The sequence below is a fragment of the Bombina bombina genome, chromosome 3 (assembly GCF_027579735.1).
Source record: "Bombina bombina isolate aBomBom1 chromosome 3, aBomBom1.pri, whole genome shotgun sequence".
Taxonomy (NCBI): Eukaryota; Metazoa; Chordata; class Amphibia; order Anura; family Bombinatoridae; genus Bombina; species Bombina bombina.
The window spans coordinates 605982984-606006306 of record NC_069501.1 but is presented as its reverse complement, the minus strand read 5'-3'; the positions used below and the strand labels follow the sequence as shown (position 1 = coordinate 606006306).

Here is a 23323-nt window from a genome sequence, read left to right as displayed (position 1 = left end):
GCAAAGCTCCGCCACCTACATTATAGCTATGTACCCCTAATCTGCTGCCCCTAACACTGCCGACCCCTATATTATATTTATTAACCCCTAATCTGCCCCCCTCAACGTCGCCTCCACCTGCCTACACTTATTAACCCCTAATCTGCCGAGCGGATCTCACCGCTACTATAATAAAGTTATTAACCCCTAATCCGCCTCACTCCCGCCTCAATAACCCTATAAGAAATAGTATTAACCCCTAATCTGCCCTCCCTAACATCGCCGACACCTAACTTCAATTATTAACCCCTAATCTGCCGACCGAATCTCGCCGCTATGCTAATAAATGGATTAACCCCTAAAGCTAAGTCTAACCCTAACACTAACACCCCCTAAGTTAAATATAATTTAAATCTAACAAAATAAATTAACTCTTATTAAATAAATTATTCCTATTTAAAGCTAAATACTTACCTGTAAAATAAACCCTAATATAGCTACAATATAAATTATAATTATATTATAGCTATTTTAGGATTTATATTTATTTTACAGGCAACTTTGTATTTATTTTAACCAGGTACAATAGCTATCAAATAGTTAATAACTATTTAATAGCTAAAATAGTTAAAATAATTACAAAATTACCTGTAAAATAAATCCTAACCTAAGTTACAATTAAACCTAACACTACACTATCAATAAATAAATTAAATAAACTACCTACAAGTATCTACAATTAAACCTAACACTACACTATCAATAAATAAATTAAATACAATTGCTACAAATAAATACAATTAAATAAACTAACTAAAGTACAAAAAATAAAAAAGAACTAAGTTACAAAAAATAAAAAAATATTTACAAACATTTGAAAAATATTGCAACAATTTTAAACTAATTACACCTACTCTAATCCCCTAATAAAATAACAAAGACCCCCAAAATAAAAAAATGCCCTACCCTATTCTAAATTACAAAAGTTCAAAGCTCTTTTACCTTACCAGCCCTGAACAGGGCCCTTTGCGGGGCATGCCCCAAAGAATTCAGCTCTTTTGCCTGTAAAAAAAACACATACAATACCCCCCCAACATTACAACCCACCACCCACATACCCCTAATCTAACCCAAACCCCCCTTAAATAAACCTAACACTAAGCCCCTGAAGATCTTCCTACCTTATCTTCACCATACCAGGTTCACCGATCGATCCAGAAGAGCTCCTCCGATGTCTTGATCCAAGCCCAAGCGGGGGGCTGAAGATGTCCATGATCCCGCTGAAGTCTTCATCCAAGTGGGAGCTGAAGAGGTCCATGATCCGGCTGAAGTCTTCTATCAACGGCATCTTCAATCTTCTTTCTTCCGGATCCGTGTTCATCCCGCCGACGCGGAACATCCATCTTCACCGACGACTTCCCGACGAATGACGGTTCCTTTAAGGGACGTCATCCAAGATGGCGTCCCTCGAATTCCGATTGGCTGATAGGATTCTATCAGCCAATCGGAATTAAGGTAGGAAAATTCTGATTGGCTGATGGAATCAGCCAATCAGAATCAAGTTCAATCCGATTGGCTGATCCGATCAGCCAATCAGATTGAGCTTGCATTCTATTGGCTGATCGGAACAGCCAATAGAATGCAAGCTCAATCTGATTGGCTGATTGAATCAGCCAATCGGATTGAACTTGATTCTGATTGGCTGATTCCATCAGCCAATCAGAATTTCCCTACCTTAATTCCGATTGGCTGATAGAATCCTATCAGCCAATCGGAATTCCAGGGACCTCATCTTGGATGACGTCCCTTAAAGGAACCGTCATTCGTCGGGAAGTCGTCGGTGAAGATGGATGTTCCGCGTCGGCGGGATGAACATGGATCCGGAAGAAAGAAGATTGAAGATGCCATTGATAGAAGACTTCAGCCGGATCATGGACCTCTTCAGCTCCCGCTTGGATGAAGACTTCAGCGGAATCATGGACATCTTCAGCCCCCAGCTTGGGCTTGGATCAAGACATCGGAGGAGCTCTTCTGGATCGATCGGTGAACCTGGTATGGTGAAGATAAGGTAGGAAGATCTTCAGGGGCTTAGTGTTAGGTTTATTTAAGGGGGGTTTGGGTTAGATTAGGGGTATGTGGGTGGTGGGTTGTAATGTTGGGGGGGTATTGTATGTGTTTTTTTTTACAGGCAAAGGAGCTGAATTCTTTGGGGCATGCCCCGCAAAGGGCCCTTTTCAGGGCTGGTAAGGTAAAAGAGCTTTGAACTTTTGTAATTTAGAATAGGGTAGGGCATTTTTTTATTTTGGGGGTCTTTGTTATTTTATTAGGGGGCTTAGAGTAGGTGTAATTAGTTTAAAATTGTTGTAATTTTTTTCTAATGTTTGTAAATATTTTTTTATTTTTTGTAACTTAGTTCTTTTTTATTTTTTGTACTTTAGTTAGTTTATTTAATTGTATTTATTTGAAGGTATTGTATTTAATTAATTTATTGATAGTGTAGTGTTAGGTTTAATTGTAGATAATTGTAGGTAGTTTATTTAATTAATTTATTGATAGTGTAGTGTTAGGTTTAATTGTAACTTAGGTTAGGATTTATTTTACAGGTAATTTTGTAATTATTTTAACTATTTTAGCTATTAAATAGTTCTTAACTATTTAATAGCTATTGTACCTGGTTAAAATAAATACAAAGTTGCCTGTAAAATAAATATTAATCCTAAAATAGCTATAATATAATTATAATTTACATTGTAGCTATATTAGGGTTTAATTTAAAGGTAAGTATTTAGCTTTAAATAGGAATAATTTATTTAATAAGAGTTAATTTATTTTGTTAGATTTAAATTATATTTAATTTAGGGGGGTGTTAGGGTTAAAGTTAGACTTAGCTTTAGGGGTTAATAAATTTATTAGAGTAGCGGTGAGCTCCTGTCGGCAGATTAGGGGTTAATACTTGAAGTTAGGTGTCGGCAATGTTAGGGAGGGCAGATTAGGGGTTAATACTATTTCTTATAGGGTTATTGAGGTGGGAGTGAGGCGGATTAGGGGTTAATACATTTATTATAGTAGCGCTCAGGTCCGGTCGGTAGATTAAGGGTTAATAAGTGTAGTTAGGTGGAGGCGACGTTGGGGGCGGCAGATTAGGGGTTAATAAATATAATATAGGGGTCGGCGATGTTAGGGCAGCAGATTAGGGGTACATAGGGATAATGTAGGTGGCGGGGGTGTACGGAGCGGCAGATTAGGGGTTAAAAATAATATGCAGGGGTCAGCGATAGCGGGGGCGGCAGATTAGGGGTTAATAAGTGTAAGGTTAGGGGTGTTTAGACTCGGGGTACATGTTAGGGTGTTAGGTGCAGACGTAGGAAGTGTTTCCCCATAGCAAACAATGGGGCTGTTTCCCCATAGCAAACAATGTAGACTGCCCCCTTATTTCATTATTTTTTACAGACTTGCATTTTAGCCAATCAGTGCTGACTAATAAATAAATCCACAGTAGTGAGCACAATTTTTATCTATATGGCACACAAGAACTAGCGGTCCAAAACTGTCAAAATGCACTGAGATAAGAGGCGGCCTTCAAGGGCTTGGAAATTAGCATATGAGCGTACCTAGGTTTTGCTTTCAACAAAGAATACCAATAGAACAAAGCAAATTCGATAATAAAAGTAAATTGGAAAGTTGTTTAAAATTGCATGCCCTATCTGAATCATGAAAGTTTCATTTTGACTAGACTGTCCCTTTAATTACAAGTGGACGCAATGAATGTATTTATGTACTTTATGTTAATACAAGTGATTCCTACAATCTGTTTGTTCTTTTGACACACTGATATCTCAGTTCAGCACTGCATATTAAAGGAGGGTAAAGTGAAAATTAAACTTTCATGGTTTTGCTAGGACATTCAATTTAAAAATAAACTTTTATATTTACTCCTATAATCAAATTTGCTTTGTTCTCTTGGTATCCTTGGTTGAAAAGTGAATCTAGGTAGGTTCATAGAAGCGTAGGACCCTGTATATTTCTTTTGCAGTATTTGCTTTAAAATTGTTTTTGTATATAATAAATCACCCCTTAAAGGCATTGGGGTAGATTTAACAAATGCCGGGAGGACATTACACTCTACAGCATATGCTGTCGGCATTTAACACTGCACAAGCATTTCTTGTGAAATGCTTGTGCAATGCCGCCCCCTGCACATCCGCAGCCAATCGCGGCCGCTAGCAGGGGGCAATTTGCGGACGCTAGCAGGGGGTGTCAATCATCCTGATCGTATCAGATCGGGATGATTTCAGTCCGCCACCTAAAAGGTGGCAGAGACGTTAAGGAGCAGCGGTCTTACGACTGCTGCTTCTCAACTTACGTTTTAGGCGAGCCTGAAACTTTGGGCGTAGAAAGCAGCATCCACTGCTTGTTAAATCTACGCCCTACTTAAGAAAATAAGCAAAGGAATAGATAGAACTACAATTTAAATGATCATGAAGTAGAAAATCTAAGCACAAAATAGACCATACTAATATTACAACTAACAGTATTATATTAATAAAATACTATTTTTTTTATTATTATTTTTAATCTGTTTTGTGACTAAATTCTCTAATTTGCTCATACATATTTTTTGTGAAATACTTACATTAATATGCTATTCCAATCTGCAACTAGAATTAATAGTATATATGCTATACCACCAATAAGTCCAGGCAACCCAAATGTACAATGGACGCCACTAGTGTCATGTAATAATGAAGATGAGCTTATGGTTTTCTGCAAAACAAAAACGGAAAAAAAAAAAAACAATTCAATATTTTTAGGTCATCACAATATCAGAGAACAGCAGTGGCAGATTATATTTGTTAACATTTTGTGTTAGCCTTACCCTAAAAAAAAAACAAAAAAACTTGAGTACAGCTATACTTCTATATATATATATTAAGGCTCTTTCTACATTTGTAATCTACATTTTGGACCTTTAGTTTTCAAGAATTACGGAATTTTAATACATGGATAATTAACTGTAACTGGTAATGGAATTATAGAACAAAATACTTTAAAATTATCAATATGCGTTTTTAAATACATTTTGATGATAAGAATGAAGTATAAATATGAATTTTACCTGCAAAAACTGAAGTGCTAGTATGGAAATTAAAGATGCAATTAATCCAATGGTCATTGAAATCCATGGATATTGAACCATGTAGGCCGTGAATCCAACAGAAACCCCACCAGCCAAGGAAGCATTACGAACATGGCTCTGAAAAATACATTGTATATTTTAATTTTTAGGTTAAGGAAAACATTTCAGCTTGGGGGGATGGTGCAGGTGGTGTTTGCAGTGTGTGTGAGGGTTGGGGTCATGCAGTGGTCCATCTGGTCTTAGTAAGGTTATTAAGGGGGAATAATGTTGTAGTTAGAGATCATAGTTCTATGGCTAGGAAAAATGTGGGTTTGGGGCCAGGACATCAGCAGTTAGGGCTTTTTTTGGTCTGAGGAACCAGGACAATAGATGATATAGTGAAGTATGGTGGTGGGAGGAATCAGTTTTACTTGAAAATTGTTGTAAACTTTTAACATTAAACCTGAACATTGAAAAAGCAGAACAAACAGTATAGGCATTTTCTTGACATTGGCCTAAATTGTTTTTTCAAGAGGTTGAGGATGTTGAAAATGAGAAGTCCAAAATCCTTTAAAAGGATGCTGGAAAAGTGTTGTCATGCAATGTGCATGGGATATTATCTTGCGATAAATGCATTTATAAAGCGGATACAGGTGTTAAAGTGGGGTTTTCTAATGGATAAGAATGGCTTCATAATTGAAAAACTTTACACTGGAATTCTGACAGATTGGAATGAAACCCCAAATCAACCCATTTCCTCCTTCTTACCATTTTAAGTTTTCCTTTTCGGTTCAAAAGAATAGAGATTGCAAATGCAGTAACTGTGCTGACAGCAAGACTGTAATATGTGTTGTAAATGGCATTTTTCTTTTCTATGTCCACCTGGGGCAACACTGAGTTGTATGAAGGCCAGAACATCCACATAAACATAGTGCCTGAAGAAGAAGAAAACACTTATTAGATCTAAAACTATTTTCATGGATTAACAGACCCACAATGAGTGTTAACAAACCATAAATAACTATCATTTCTTTAAAAGAAAAAAATCCTAGACTGTAATTTTAGTATGACTTAGGGCCCAGTTTTCAATCTGTGGTATGGGTACCTCATGGGAGGCGCACACCAAATGCCAGGGATTTGCCAGTGAGGAGCTGTGCATTGCAAACTGAGTAGCCAGGCAGCTTGGGAGTGTCCTCACAATGTGTAGAATGATACACTAGGCCAAGAAGGTGAAACAAAGGGAACTATTCTGTAGTGTTTCCGATCACTGCTTTCCTTGTAATTCCCTGCTTGGCTGTTACTTTACTGCTGATAGCACTCACAGCCCTAGGTAACTGCAGGAAAGTCTGTTATGAGTGTGCTATAAATGTATTTCTGGAAAACATTAACATAGGGTACTTTAAAGCACACTGTAATTAAATCAATAAAGGGATATTATAGTCAATTTAATTATTTGCTTCTTCCACCAAGAACAGTTCAGTTTTATTTTATTTTGTTCCTGTTCTTAATACACCAATATTTATTTCATGTAATTGGCAAGAGTCCATGAGCTAGTGGCGTATGGGATATACAATCCTACCAGGAGGGGCAAAGTTTCCCAGACCTCAAAATGCCTATAAATACACCCCTCACCACACCCACAATTCATTTTTACAAACTTTACCACCTATGGAGGTGGTAAAGTAAAATAAATGTGATGACTCAAAAGAATCATAAAAGCAACATAAATAGAACAAAATTTTTTTTATTTTTTTTTAAGTTCATATAAGGATATGCGTATTCTTGCTGAGAATCTTCTGTTTCTTTGTATCCTTAGAATCTCTCAGAGAAAAGAGAAAGAAATTGCAACATAGTGTGATTCTGTAACAATATCCAGAATATATACCAAACTTGTGGCCAAATGACTACTCACATGGATTAGAGCTTATGCCCAAGCTCAAGGAAATGCGCACACCCACTTTATACTGGTGGGTAAACAGTACTCTCACGGCAAAGTAGTATAAAAGAATTTATTAAAATACAATAAAAGCATCACAAATGCTTAACATAACACCTATCACAGAGGTTAATAGAGCAGTAAATGCTTATTATTGCTCACAAAAGCAAACTCCACTGAAGGATGCAAGCGGATTTGGGCAGCAGAAATTTAACCGCTAAACCGTCCAACCTGACCACAGGTGGGAGTAGCTCCTTCTTCCGGTGCAAGAGCAAGTGTAGAGACGCACAAGAGAGTTAAAAGTTCCGACGATCGTTTCGCTATGTAAGCTTTTTCAAGGAAATGATGTGCGCATATCCGTGTGGTCCTTTATACCAGTACTTGATCTTAAAGCGGATATCCGGAATTCTCTTTTGCCATTTTGGAAAAGGGCATAGATGTTCTACAGTCCTTGAGTCCAGTTACTGTGTTTAATGTTCATATATGCTTATAACTATTAAGGAAAACTTTTCTATATCTACAATGGGCTCCATTATTTTTCAAATACATGTTTTTACATATTATCAATGCATTGCGGTAAATAAAGATGCTTTAATTAACATTATTTCTTACTACCGGAATTATCTGTTATTAGGACAATGATTCTATTGTATTGCAGGCATACCATTAATGAGTGTATTTCATATCATCACCACATTTCTCAACATATAAAGAGACATAACTGCAAAATACTCATATCTTACATACAAGGTTGCTGGGGATTTACCTCAGCAATCCTGAATAAATGTACGCTACTTAACTCAGTTTGTCTTGTAAATATCCTTTGTCAGTTAGTCAAGCCTGCATTATTATGAATCCTTTTTCGGTATATACACCTAAGATTTTAAACTTTATTACTAGAGTAAGTCAGGAAAAAAACTCTTAGGAAGGTTAGGCATTAGTAGATGTAACTAATTACATCTTGTATTTTACATGTTTATTATGAAAACCACTTGAAAAGGTTAAACACTGATAAATACAACTAATTTTTATTTTACTCATATATATTTGAGATAATAACAGTAGTTAGTCTTATAATACATGGTGTTCACTTCGGATGTAACATAATATTCTATTCCATCAAAATTATATATATGGTGTACACTTCGGATGGAACATAATATTCTATTCCATCGTAATATCACAGGAAATGGTGTAACTCAAAATCTTTATTCAGACCATTGGGTATGAAGCTATCCATAACGTGTATCCACTTCATCTCCAAACGTCCCAATTGATTCTGTATATCTCCACCCTTCCAGCTTTGTTCTATTTTTCTTATCCCTAGAAATTCTAGGTCACTAATATTTCTATTATGTACTCTGTCAAAGTGTGCAGATACTGTATGGTTCTGATAACCCTTTTCAATATTGTAAATGTGTTTGTTAAGTCTGGTTTTTAGAAGTCTGGAGGTACGACCTATGTAAATCAGATTGCACAAGCAACGTAACAAATACACCACATTTTTGCTGTTACAAGTAATAAATTGATTTATCTCATAATCTTTCTTATTATCTGCCGATTGAAATTTACTGCATATTTTTGGTGCCTTTTTCATCCTTTGGCATGCATTACAGAATTGGCATCTCCTAAATCCTATTTGTAAAGGGGGTAACCAATTCTTAGATGGTGTTGTATTTTGTTTATTTTTATCTTTATTCCCATGGGATAGTTGTAATTTTAAATTTGGTACTTTCTTAAACATAATATTTGGACCATCTCCCAGAAATTCGGTTAATCCCGAATCTCTGGCAAGAATTCCCCAATGTTTCTGGATGATGCCTCTTAGTTCATTACTCTGTTTACTATGTTGAAAGATTAACCTATTAGCTGTCTTATTGTTCTCTATACTCCTCTCGTGTTTATTTTTGTTTTTATATTTTAATAATTCAGCTCTATCCAAGTTTCTAACTTCCTCAATCTTCTCATCAAGAAAACTACTAGAATAATTATTTTTATAAAAAACGTCTTTTTAGAATTTTAGACTGGGTTTGATATTCTGCTTCCTCCTTGCAATTTCGCCTCAGTCGGACAAATTGACCTTTAGGGACATTTTTTAACCAATGTCTTTGGTGACAACTGTTTAGACTGATGTAATTGTTCACATCTATACTCTTAAAATGATTCCTTGATTTCAGTATGTTATTTTCTATATATATTTCCATATCAAGGAATTCCACTTTAGTTTTATCATAATTCCATGTTAGAGACACCTGGAATTCATTATCTTTTAGATGTTCCATAAATTCCAATAACTTACTTTCATTGCCTGACCAAATAAGGAACAGATCATCTATATAGCGGTGATAGGACACGAGATATTGCGCCCAGGGGGAGTTTTAGATGTTATTATTCTCCCAGTTTGCCATATAAAGGTAGGCATAACTGGGCGCAAATGCCAACATTTATATATAAGAGTAAAATAAAAATGAGTTGTATTTATCAGTGTTTAACCTTTTCAAGTGGTTTTCATATTAAACATGTAAAATACAAGATGTAATTGGTTACATCTACTAATGCCTAACCTTCCTAAGAGTTTTTTTCCTGACTTACTCTAGTAATAAAGTTTAAAATCTTAGGTGTATATACCGATAAAGGATTCATAAGAATGCAGGCTTGACTAACTAACAAAGGATATTTACAAGACAAACTGAGTTAAGTAGCGTACATTTATTCAGGATTGCTGAGGTAAATCCCCAACAACCTTGTATGTAAGATATGAGTATTTTGCAGTTATGTCTCTTTATATGTTGAGAAATGTGGTGATGATATGAAATACACTCATTAATGGTATGCCTGCAATACAATAGAATCATTAACATCCTAATAATAGATAATTCCGGTAGTAAGAAATAATGTTAATTAAAGCATCTTTATTTACCGCAATGCATTGATAATATGTAAAAACATGTATTTGAAAAATAATGGAGCCCATTGTAGATATAGAAAAGTTTTTCCTTAATGGTTATAAGCATATATGAACGTTAAACACAGTAACTGGACTCAAGGACTGTATAACATCTATGCCCTTTTCCAAAATGGCAACAGAGAATTCCGGATATCCGCTTTAAGATCAAGTACTGGTATAAAGGACCACACGGACATGCGCACATCATTTCCTTGGAAAAGCTTACATAGCGAAACGATCGTCTGAACTTTTAACTCTCTTGTGTGTCTCTACACTTGCTCTTGCACCGGAAGGAGGAGCTACTCCCACCTGTGGTCAGGTTGGACGGTTTAGCGGTTAAATTTCTGCTGCCCGAATCCGCTTGCATCCTTCAGTGGAGTTTGCTTTTGTGAGCAATAATAAGCATTTACTGCTCTATTAACCTCTGTGATAGGTGTTATGTTAAGCATTTATGACGCTTTTATTGTATTTTAATAAATTCTTTTATACTACTTTGCCGTGAGAGTACTGTTTACCCACCAGTATAAAGTGGGTGTGCGCATTTCCTTGAGCTTGGGCATAAGCTCTAATCCATGTGAGTAGTCATTTGGCCACAAGCTTGGTATATATTCTGGATATTGTTACAGAATCACACTATGTTGCAATTTCTTTCTCTTTTCTCTGAGAGATTCTAAGGATACAAAGAAACAGAAGATTCTCAGCAAGAATACGCATATCCTTATATGAACTTTTTTTTTCGTTTTTTCGTTTTTTTTTCCCGTTCTATTTATGTTGCTTTTATGATTCTTTTGAGTCATCACATTTATTTCACTTTGATTTTGTTTTGTGATGTTTGGTATTTTTATATTATTTGGTGGTAAAGTTGCGCTTGATTTTCTTCTGTGATATGCGCTTCTCAGCATTTTGAAGCCCGACTCCTCTCAGAGTACAGTGTTTGTCAGAGGGATGTGAAGAGAGTATCACCTATAGATTATATGCTTTTCCTCACAGGAAATCTTTTCAAAGGTTCTCTGTTATTGGTTGTAAAGATTCATCTCCTACCTCCCTTTTCAGATCGAAGATATACTCTCATATTCCATTACCTCTACTGATACTTTTTCAGTACTGGTTTGGCTATCTGCTATATGTGGATAGGTGTCTTTTGGTAAGTATGTTTTCATTACTTAAGACACTCTCAGCTATGGTTCGGCACTTTATGTATTAATATAAAGTTTTAAATATATGTATTGTACTTATATTTGCCATGAGTCAGGTTTATGTATATTTTCTTTTGCAGACTATCAGTTTCAAAATTAGGAAACATATTTAGGAAGTTATTTATTCTTACCTGGGGTATAGTCTTTTCTTTAAATTGACTGCTTTTTCAATAATTTTTGCAGGCAAAATTAGGCTCGCGAGGTTGCAAAATGCTGATATTTATTGCGTCATTCTTAGCATGAGAATTTTTTTGGTGCGAAGGTACGTTCGTTGACGCAAATTAATAATTTCCTACGTCTTAGTTGACGCCAGGTTTCCTTGCACAAGGTTGCTTCTGCCATGACGTGAGTTGCATCATTTCCAGATGTTGTTAGCGCCAAAAAATTTCATTTTGCGTTGCGCACCATACATGGCGCCAAATAATTTCATTATTTAAACCCCACTTCCTATATGCCTCTTGCCTTTTTTATGCTCAGAGGGCTATGCTGTTTGCATTTTGTCCCATTCCTGAAACTGCCATATAAGGAAATTGATAATTTTCTTATATGGCTATGCTGACAAATCTACTTATCTCTTTAAGATGGAGTATATTTGTTCCTTGTTAAAAGAGGTGTTGATTACTTTGGATATTGAGGAAACTAGTCCTCTTGATACTAAAACTAGTAAACGTTTAAATTCTGTTTATAAAACTCCTGTGGTTACTCCAGAGGTTTTTCAAGTTCCTAATGCTATTTCTGATATGATTTCAAAGGAATGGAATAGGCCTGGTACTTCTTTTATTCCTTCTTCTAGGTTTAAAAAGTTGTATCCTTTGCCAGCAGTTAGATTGGAGTTTTGGGAAAAAAAATCCCCAATGTTGATGGGGCTATTTCTACTCTTGCCAAACGTACTACTATTCCTATGGAAGATGTACTTTTTTAGATAGGAAACTTGAATCTTGGAAAGCTTATTTATTTTCTGGCTACATTCTTAGGCCTGCTATATCCATGGCTGATGTTGCAGCTGCATCAATTTTTTGGTTGGAAAGCTTAGCGCAACAGGAAACAGATCCTGATTTGTCTAGCATTGTTCGCTTGCTTCAACATGCTAATCATTTTATCTGTGATGCTATTTTTGATATCATCAATATTGATGTTAAATCTATGTCTTTAGCTATTTTAGCTGGAAGATCTTTGTGGCTCAAATATTGGAATGCTGACATGGTATCTAAGTCTAGATTACTATCTCTTTCTTTCCAAGGTAACAATTTATTTGGCTCTCAATTATTTCAACTGTCACCGGGGGGAAGGGAGTTTTTTACCTCAGGATAAAAGATCCAAGGATAAATCTAAAGCTTCTAATAATTTTCGTTCTTTTCGACAGAATAAGGAACAGAAAGCCAATCCTTCCCCCAAAGAATCTGGTTCCAATTGGAAACCTTCTTCAAGTTGGAATAAATCTAAGCCTTTTAAGAAACCAAAGCCAGCCCCCAAGTCCACATGAAGGTGCGGCCCTCATTCCAGCTCAGCTGTTGGGGGGCAGATTAAAAATTTTCTAAAACATTTGGGCAGATTCTGTCCAAAATCAATGGATTCAGAGTATTGTCTATCAAGGGTATTGAATAGGTTTCAGAGTAAGACCTCCTGTGAGAAGAATTTTTACTCTCACACATTCCAGCAAATCCAGTGTAGGCTCAGACTTCTCTGAAGTGTGTTTCAGATCTAGAGCTTTCAGGGGTAATCATACCAGTTCAGTTTCAGGAACAGGGTCTGGGGTTTTATTCAAATCTATTCATTGTCCCAAAAAAAGAAAATTAATTCAGGCCAGTTCTGGATCTGAAAATTTTGAATCGTTTTGTAAGAGTGCCAACTTTCAAAATGGTGACTACAAGGACTATTCTGACTTTTGTTCAGCAAGGTCATTATATGTCCATGATAGACTTACAGGATGCATATTCGGATTCATCCAGACCACTATCGGTTTCTGAGATTCTCTTTTCTAGACAAGCATTACCAATTTGTCGCTCTTCCATTTGGCCTAGCGACAGCTCCAATAATTTTTTCAAAGGTTCTCAGTGCCCTACTCTCTGTAATCAGAGAACGGGGTATTGCAGTGTTTCCTTATTTGGACGATATCTTGGTACTAGCTCAGTCTTTACATTCTGCCGAAACTCACACAAATCAACTAGTGTTGTTTCTTCAAAGACATGGTTGGAGGATCAATTTACCAAAAAGTTCATTGATTCCTCAGACAAGGGTAACCTTTTTAGGTTTCCAGATAGATTCAGTGTCCATGACTCTGTCTCTAACAGACAAGAGACAAATAAAATTGGTTTCAGCTTGTCGAAACCTTCAGTCTCAATCATTCCCTTCAGCGGCTATGTGCATGGAAGTTTTAGGTCTCATGACTGCAGCATCGGACGCAATCCCCTTTGCTCATTTTCATATGAGACCTCTTCAGCTTTGTATGCTGAATCAATGGTGCAGGGATTATAAAAGGATATTACAATTAATATCCTTAAATCCTAATGTTCGACTCTCTCTGACTTGGAGGTTAGATCACCATCGAATAGTTCAAGGGGCCTCTTTTGTTCGTCCAACCTGGACTGCAATCACAACAGATGCAAGTCTTTCAGGTTGGGGAGCTGTCTGGGGATCTCTGACAGCACAAGGGGTTTGGAAATCTCAAGAGGCGAGGTTACCAATAAATATTTTACAACTTCATGCTATTTTCAGGGCTCTTCAGGTTTGGCCTCTGTTGAAGAGAGAACCATTCATTTGTTTTCAGACAGACAATATCACAACTGTGGCATATGTCAATCATCAGGGTGGGACTCACAGTCCCCTAGCTATGAAAGAAGTATCTCGGATACTTTCTTGGGCGGAATCCAGCTCTTGCCTAATTTCTGCAGTACATATCCCAGGTGTAGACAATTGGGAAGCGGATTATCTCAGCCGTCAGACTTTACAACCGGGGGAGTGGTCTCTCCATCCAGATGTGTTTTTTCAGATTGTTCAGATGTGGGGTCTTCCAGAAATAGATCTGATGGCTTCTCATCTAAACAAGAAACTTCCCAGGTACTTGTCCAGGTTCAGGGATCCTCAGGCAGAGTCGGTGGATGCGTTAGCAGTTCCTTGTTTTTACCAACCTGCTTATATCTTCTGTCTCTAGTTCTTCTTCCAAGAGTGATCTCCAAGATCATCATGGAACAATCATTTGTGTTTCTGGTAGCACCAGCATGGCCTCACAGGTTCTGGTATGCAGATCTTGTCCGGATGTCCAGTTGCCAACCTTGGCCACTTCCTTTAAGACCAGACCTTCTGTCTCAAGGACCGTTTTTCCATCAGGATCTCAAATCGTTAAATTTGAAGGTATGGAAATTGAATGCTTAGTTCTTAGTCATAGAGGTTTCTCTGACTCAGTGATTGATACTATGTCACAGACTTGTAAATCTGTTTCTAGGAAGATTTATTATTGAGGTTTGGAAGACTTATATTTCATGGTGTTCTTCTCATAAATTCTCCTGGCATTCTTTTAGAATTCCTAGAATTTTACAGTTTCTTCAGGATGGTTTGGATAAAGGTTTGTCTGCAAGTTCATTGAAGGTACAAATCTCTGCTCTTTCTGTTTTATTTCACAGAAAGATTGCTAAGCTTCCTGATATTCACTGTTTTGTGCAGGCTTTGGTCCATATCAAGCCTGTCATTAAATCAATCTCTCCTCCTTGGAGTCTTAATTTGGTTTTGAAGGCTTTACAGGCTCCTCCTTTTGAGCCTATGCATTCTTTAGATATTAAACTACTTTCTTGGAAAGTGTTGTTCCTTTTGGCTATCTCTTCTGCTAGAAGAGTTTCCGAATTATCTGCTCTTTCTTGTGAGTCTCCTTTTCTGATTTTCCATCAGGATAAGGCAGTTTTGCGGACTTCATTTAAATTTTTACCTAAAGTTGTGAATTCTAACAACATTAATAGGGAAATTGTTGTTCCCTCTTTGTGTCCTAATCCTAAGAATTCTTTGGAGAGATCCTTACATTCTCTGGATGTTGTAAAAGCTTTGAAATATTATGTTGAAGCTACTAAAGATTTCAGGAAGACTTCTAGTCTATTTGTTGTCTTTTCTGGTCCTAGGAAAGGTCAGAAAGCTTCTGCCATTTCCTTGGCATCCTGGTTAAAGCTTTTTGATACATCAGGCTTATTTGAAGAAGGGTCAGGCCCCGCCTCAGAGAATCACAGCTCATTCTACTAGATCAGTTTCCACTTCGTGGGCTTTTAAGAATGAAGCTTCAGTTGATCATATTTGCAAAGCAGCAACTTGGTCTTCTTTGCATACATTTACTAAATTTTACCATTTTGATGTATTTGCCTCTTTGGAAGCAGTTTTTGGTAGAAAAGTTCTTAAGGCAGCTGTTTCAGTTTGATTCCTTTGCTTATGTTTTAAGTTTTTTCTTTTCAGTTATGAGAAAAACTTATTTTTTTGGATGTGGATTTAATTTTTTCAGCAGAAAATGGCTGTTTATATTTGTATCCCTCCCTCTCTATTGACTCTTCTGTGGAGTACCACATCTTGGGTATTACTATCCCATACGTCACTAGCTCATGGACTCATGCCAATTACATGAAAGAAAACATAATTTATGTAAGAACTTACCTGATAAATTCATTTCTTTCATACTGGCAAGAGTCCATGAGACCCACCCTTTTTATGGTGGTTATGTTTTTTTGTATAAAGCACAATTATATTTCCAGTTCTTTTTTTGATGCTTTTTACTCCTTTTTCTATCACCCCACTACTTGGTTATTTGTTAAACTGAATTGTGGGTGTGGTGAGGGGTGTATTTATAGGCATTTTGAGGTTTGGGTAACTTTGCCCCTCCTGGTAGGATTGTATATCCCATACGTCACTAGCTCATGGACTCTTGCCAATATGAAAGAAATTAATTTATCAGGTAAGTTCTCACATAAATTATGATTTTCTTGCCTTGCAGAGGCATGTCCCTCACCACCAACAGACCTGTGGGAATTATCCTTATCATTTAGTGAACATTATTTTGAAATTTAGAACTGATACTGCCGTGTTAGTTTAATTTTAAATGTAAACAGCTTTTACGGTGTGTATATTAATCCTTTAATCATATGCCTGGGTGCTGTCTCCCATTTGGTTATGTCATAAACAAGTTTTCTAGAAGGAGGCACTCACAGGTCTTAGTGGGTATTCAAATATTCAATCTTTATTATATACCACAGATGTCCAATCTTTACATAAGGTCAACATTTCACTCCTTGTTTAGACCTTTTTTAAGACCATCACAACTGAAGAACATTATAGACAAATGCGTCCTGTTCTGTTGCACATCAGAAATGGTATCGACAAGAAGTCAAGGGAAAATATAAAGCCTTCAATTATTTCTTTCCTTTTATCCGAACAAGAAACCGAAAGTTGATTCATCCTCTCAGAATCAAAGCTCCTCTGGCCCAGCCTAGAGGCCTAGTACTAATGGAAACAGATGTAAACAAGCCAAAAAATCCACCCCTACTTCCAAGTCTGCATGAAGGTGCAGCCCCCAATCTAAAGGATCTGGTAAGGGGCAGGTTACGTCTTTTTCAGGAGGCTTGGCTTCAGTTTGTAAATATAGTTTCTCAGGCTTATCGGATAGGTTTTGAACAAGGCCTCCTAGAGGAAGATTTTTTTGTATCTCTGCAATGATCCAAGGGATCCCTTGAAGGACCAAGCCTTTTTTCAGTCAGTTTCAGTGCTAGAATCTCTTCATTGTTCCAAAGAAGGATGGAACTTTCAGGCCAGTTATGGATCTAAATGTTCTGAACAAGTTTGTCAGAATTCCTACTTTCGAAATGGAAACTATTTGGAATATTCTGCCTTTTATTCAGCAAGGTCATTTTATGTCTACAATAGGTTTAAAGGATGCTTATTGTCATGTTACAACTCACAAGGAACATTTCCAGTTTTTGAAGATTGCCTTTCTAGACAAGCATTTTCAGTTTTATGCTCTACCATTTGGTCTGGCTACATCGCCAAGAATTTTCTCAAAGGTTTCAGGTGCCCTACTGTCTGTGATCAGATTTCAGGGTATTTTAGTGTTTCCTTACCTGGACAATATCTTCAAGCTCCATCTTTACATTTAGCAGAATCTCAACAACATGGTTGGAAGATCGATTTTCCATGAGTCTTTCTCTAACAGATCAGAGAATGCTAAAATGGTTGTCAGCCTGTCTGAGCTCTCAGTCTCTCTCTTTTCATTCTGTTGTATGGAAGTGCTGGGCCTTTTGATTGCAGCTTCAGATAGAATTTTATTTGTTCTATTTTACATGAGACCTTTTCAGCTTTGTATGCTTTGTCAGTGGTGCAGGGATCACACTCAGCTGTCTCAAAAGATTTTTCTAGATCACAGATGCAAGTTTTTCTGGTTGGGGAGCTTTTTTAGGGACTCTGAGCACACAAGGGGTTTGGGCTCATTGGGAGGCGAGGTTGCCAATAAATATTCTATAACTCCATGCTATTTTCAGAGCTCTTCAGACTTGGCTTTTGCTGAACAAGGAGTCTCAGCTCTGTTTTGAATCAGACAATGTCACAGCAGTGGCCTATATCAATCATCAGAGGGGAACACACACTTCCCTAGCCATGAGGGAAGTGTCTTGAATTCTCTCATGGGCAAAAGCCAATTCTTGTCTGATTTCTGCAGTTCATATTTCAAGAGTGAGAAACTGGGAGCAATTTTGGGTCTTTGGAGCCTCCCCAAGATATTTCTGATGGCTTCTTGGGTAAACAACAAATTCTTAGGTACTTTGCGAGGTCCAGGGTCCCTCAGGCAGATTTTGTGGATGCTCTTGTAGCTCATTGATCATTCCAGCTAGCTTATCTGTTCTTCTTCCCAGAGTGATTTCCAAGATAAGGCGAGAGAGCTCATCAGTAATCCTGATTGCTGCAGCTTTGCCTCGCAGGATCTGGTATGCAGATCTGGTTCAGATGTCCAGTTGCCCTCCTTGGTCTCTTCCTCTACAACCAGACCTTCTGTCTCGAGGTCGTTTTTCCATTTGGATCTCAAATTTCTAAGCTTGATGGCATGGAGATTGAATGGTTAGTTCTTAAGCATTGAGGTTTCCCGAAATTCTGTGATTTAGACTTTGATCCAGACTTGTATGTTTGTGATAAGGAAGATTTATAACAAGGTCTGGAAGGCTTTAATTTCTTGTTGCATGGATCAGGCTTTTCCTGGCATTCTTTTAAAATTACTAGAAATTTGTAATTCTTACAGGATGGTTTGGAAAAGGGCATAGCTGCACTTTTAGTTTTGTTTCATAGGAACACAGATTAAGCCTGTGATCAAACTAATTTCTCCTCCCTGGAATCTTAACTTGGTGTTAAAAGTCTTCTAGGCTCCCCCTTTTTAGTCTATGAATAAAGTGGATATTAAGATACTTTCTTGGAAAGTTTTGTACCTTTTAGCGATCTTTTCTGCTAGAACAGTATCTGAATTGTCTGCTTTTTCTTGTGATCCTCCTTATCTTATTTTCAATCCATTTTTAAGTTTGACTTTTTACCTCAGGTGGTATCATGGGGTTACATTAGTCTGGAAATTGTTGTCCCTTTATGTCCTAATCCAAAGACTGAGAGGCTTCCACATAATATGAATGTTGTTAGAGCCTTGAAGTATTATGTTGATGCTACTAAGGATTTTAGACAAACTTCTAGTTTGTTCTTTTATCAGGTTCCAGATGAGGGCAGAAAGCTTCTGCTGTTTCTTTGGCTTCCTGATTGAAGCTTTTGATTGATAAAGCTTACTTGGAGATGGGACAGTCTCCACCAAAATGGATTACGGCCCATCCTACCAGGTCTGTGGCTACTTCCTGGGTCTTTAAGAGTGAGGCTCCTATTATTCAAATGTACAAAGCAGCTACTTGGTATTCTTTGCATACTTTTACTAAATTCTAACATTTTGATGTGTGTGCTTCTTCTGAGGCAGCCCTTAGTAGGAAAGTAGTTGTATTAGCTTAATAGTTTTTGCCTATAGGATATTTTAAGTGCGTGAAAAAATAATAAAAGAGAATATTTTTTGGGCCGGGTTGAGGGATTTAGTTTCTTTGTGAAAAAAGATGTTTTTCTATCCTACCCTTCCTTTTCATTACTCATGGATTCAACATCTTGGGTATTAATTTGCAGGAGTAATGGATTGTGGACTCTCAAGGTGGTGAGAGTCCATGAAACCCCACCCTGTTGTTAATGGTTATTTATTTTTGGCATATCTTTTTTCCCTACTCTTATTTTTTTTGGTTCTTAATCCCTTTTCCTACCTTTTTTTGCTTGGTTATACATCAGACTAGTTTCTATTAAAGTGAGAGGGGTTTTATAGATCTCTTGGAGTTTGGAAATCTTTGCCTCCTCCTTGTGGTCAGGAAAGGTAATGGATCGTGGATTTATCAGGCATAAATTATGTTTTAAAAATTCCAGTGATTTAATCCCTGCTGTTGAACTATTCTCAAATATTTATTTTAATTGGGATTAATGATAACCAAAATAACGCCTTTATAAAAAACAAATCTGTTTAAAATTTTTTATCATGGCATATTCTAAAAAAATGTTTAATGGATATCATTACTCCTTTATATTAGTGTCATTGCATTGCTTATTGCATTAACAAGAGTCAAGTAGTAAGAATTATGAGAAACAATATTTAATAAGCTAAAATGCTAGAATACAGGTTTCAGTCTTTGACAGTCAATACTTATCCTGGTTTTTAATATAGCACTCTCTGAGGACAAGCTAGTAAATCAAAATTACTGCCTAACTGAATTATCTAGAACGAAATGTATTTAAAGAAGCATTAAACTCAAAAGTAATTCCCCACTATATTTATTGACCCTTCCACAAAATACATGATTGCTTTGAGCAGTGCATGAGCTTATTTACATCTAACATATGATTGGTCACAACAAACTAGGTAGACTAGGAGGTAACAAACTAAAAAGGTTTTTGTGAGGGTGTATAATTGGACTGTTTAAATATTTATAAAACATAATTTATCAAAAAAATATGTTTAAAGTTACCTTAAATGTTTTACTTAATCAAAGACTGGAATTGGACAACAATTTATGACGCATGGCAGATTTTCTTTAAAAGGACATGAAACACAAAAAAAAATTAAATAGAGAATACAATTTTAAACAACTTTCTAATTTACTTCTATAATCTAATTTGCTTTATTTTTTTGTATCCTTTGTTGAAGAAACAGCAATGCATATAGGTGAGCCAATAATCTGAGGATTATATGTGCAGCCACCAATTAGAAGCTCCTGAGCCTACTTAGGTATAATTTTCAACAAAGGATACCAACAGAACAAAACAAATTAGATAACAGAAGTAAAATGGAAAGCTGTTTAAAATGACATGTTCTATTTAAATCATGAAAGAAAAATGTGGGATTCATGTCCCTTCAGAAAGACCAATGGGTTTACAAACATTTAACATATATGGACTCATTTTGACCTAGTAATCTATTTGAATTTTTTTACAATATAAATATATTCTCTATATTTATTTTCTTTTATTCACACACTATCCCCTATTTTAATTAGTATCCCATGTTTAATCCCCACGTTGTATCTTTTTTGATGTCTAATTTTCTTTCCATTCATCTTGCCCAAAATGTTTTTCTCAAATTTTCTCCCTTGGCCTATAAATGTTGCCTCAGTTTTATCTCAAATGCTTGAGTGCTGGTTGATTCATCTTTTGTCAATACTATCTATCAGCTAGATTACGAGTTTTGAGCGCTATAGGGATTTTAACGACAAAAGCAGCGTTATTTCACCTCCCTAAAGTGCTGGTATTACGTGTTTTAAAAAAGCAGGCTTGTGTGGGCGAAATGGTTGCGTTGAGCTCCATACCGCACCGAAAACAAGCGCTGCTTTGACGTGCTTGTGCACAATTTCCCCATAGACATCAATGGGGAGAGCTGGCAAAAAAATGCCTAACACCTGTGATCGCGGAAACAAATGCTCCATAACGCAGCCCCATTGAAGTCTATGGGGAAATAAAAAGTTATGTTTAAACCTAACACCCTAACATAAACCCTTAGTCTAAACACCCCTAATCTGCCCCCCAATATCGCCGCCACCTACATACAGTTATTAACCCCTAATCTGCCACCCACAACATCGCCGCCACCTACATAAAACTATTAACCCCTAATCTGCTGCTCCCGATGTCGCCGCCACTATACTAAAGTTATTAAACCCTAAACCTCTGGCCTCCCACATCACTACCACTAAATAAATCTATTAACCCTAACGTAACCCTAAGCCTAACACACCCTAACTTTAATATAATTAAAATACAGCTAAACTAAAGTTACAATTATTAACTAAATAATACATATTTTAAACTAAACAAAAACTTACCTGTGAAATAAAACCTAAGCTAGCTACAATAATATTAATAGTTATATTGTAGCTAGCTTAGGTTTTATTTTTATTTCACAGGTAAGTTTGTATTTATTTTAACTAGGTAGACTAGTTAGTAAATAGTTATTAACTACCTAGTTAAAATAAATAAAAACTTACCTGTGAAATAAAACCTAACCTGCCTTACACTAAAACCTAACATTACAAAATATAATAAACACTTAAATTACTAAAAAATAAAAATAACTAAATTACATAAAAAAACAAACACTAAATTACAAAAAATAAGAAACAAATTATCAAAAATAAAAAAGAATTACACCTGATCTAATAGCCCTATCAAAATAAAAAGCCCCCTAAAATAAAAAAAACCTAGCCTACAATAAACTACCAATGGCCCTTAAAATGGCCTTTTGTGGGGCATTGCCCCAAACATAACAGTTCTTTTACCTGTAAAAAAATACAACCCCCCCAACAGTAAAACCCACCACCCCCACAACCAACCCCCTCAAATAAAATAACTATATAAAAAAAACTAAGCTCCCCATTGCCCTGAAAAGGGCATTTGTATGGGCATTGCCCTTAAAAGGGCATTTAGCTCTTTTACATGCCCATACCCTAAACTAAAAATGAAACCCACCCAAAAAAAACTTTAAAAAAAACTAACACTAACCCCCGACAATCCACTTACAGTCCCGCTTGAAGGATCCTCATCCAGGCGGCAAGAAGTCTTCATCCGGGCGTCCTCTTCCATCTTCATCCAGGCGGCGAAGTCCTCATCCAGGTGGCAAGAAGTCTTCATCCAGACAGCATCTTCTATCTTCATCCATCTATTGGCGCTCTACAAATAACCGATAATAATAATAATAATCCATCCGGCACGGAGCGGGTCCATCCTGAAGACATCCAGCGTGGAGCATCCTCTTCATATGGTCTCTCCGCACAGTGGAACTTCAATGCAAGTGACGTCATCCAAGTTGGCCTCCTTTGCATTCCTATTGGCTGAAAGATTTCAATCAGCCAATAGGATTAGAGCTGCTAAAATCCTATTGGCTGTTCCAATCAGCCGATAGGATGAGCAGCTCTAATCCTATTGGCTAATTGGAACAGCCAATAGGATTTTAGCAGCTCTAAACCTATTGGCTGATTGAAATCTTTCAGCCAATAGGAATACAAGGGACGCCATCTTGGATTACGTCACATGCATTGAAGTTCCAGTGTACGGCGGAGACCGTATGAAGAGGATGCTCCGCGCCGGATGTCTTCAGGATGGATCCGCTCTGCGCCGGATGGATGAAGATAGAAGATGCCGTCTGGATGAAGACTTCTTGCCATCTGGATAAGGACTTCGATGACTGGATGAAGATCGATGAGGCCACTTGGATGAAGACTTCTTGCCGCATGGATGATGACTTCGCCGGCTGGATGGATCCTTTAAGCGGGACTTCAAGAACTGTAAGTGGATTGTCGGGGTTAGTGTTAGGTTTTTTTAAGGTTTTATTTGGTGGGTTTTATTTTTAGTTTAGGGTCTGGGCATGTAAAAGAGCTAAATGCCCTTTTAAGGACAATGCCCATACAAATGCCCTTTTCAGGGCAATGGGGAGCTTAGTTTTTTTAGATAGTTATTTTATTTGGGGGGGTTGGTTGTGGGGGTGGTGGGTTTTACTGTTGGGGGGGTTGTATTTTTTTTTTTACAGGTAAAAGAGCTGTTATCTTTGGGGAAATGCCCCACAAAAGGCCCTTTTAAGGGCCATTGGT

General features: G+C 36.9%; 1 protein-coding gene across 1 annotated transcript in view; it reads right to left on the bottom strand.

The window, feature by feature from the left end:
- The window catches only part of RHCE (Rh blood group CcEe antigens), a 129437-nt gene that overhangs the window by 21202 nt on the left and 84912 nt on the right, over positions 1–23323 (bottom strand). The window contains exons 5-7 of the mRNA XM_053704808.1: positions 5864–6030; positions 5096–5233; positions 4613–4743 (exon numbers count right to left, since the gene is read on the bottom strand). Of these exons, the coding sequence (XP_053560783.1) occupies positions 4613–4743; positions 5096–5233; positions 5864–6030 (436 nt within the window). The remainder of the gene's footprint in view (positions 1–4612; positions 4744–5095; positions 5234–5863; positions 6031–23323) is intronic.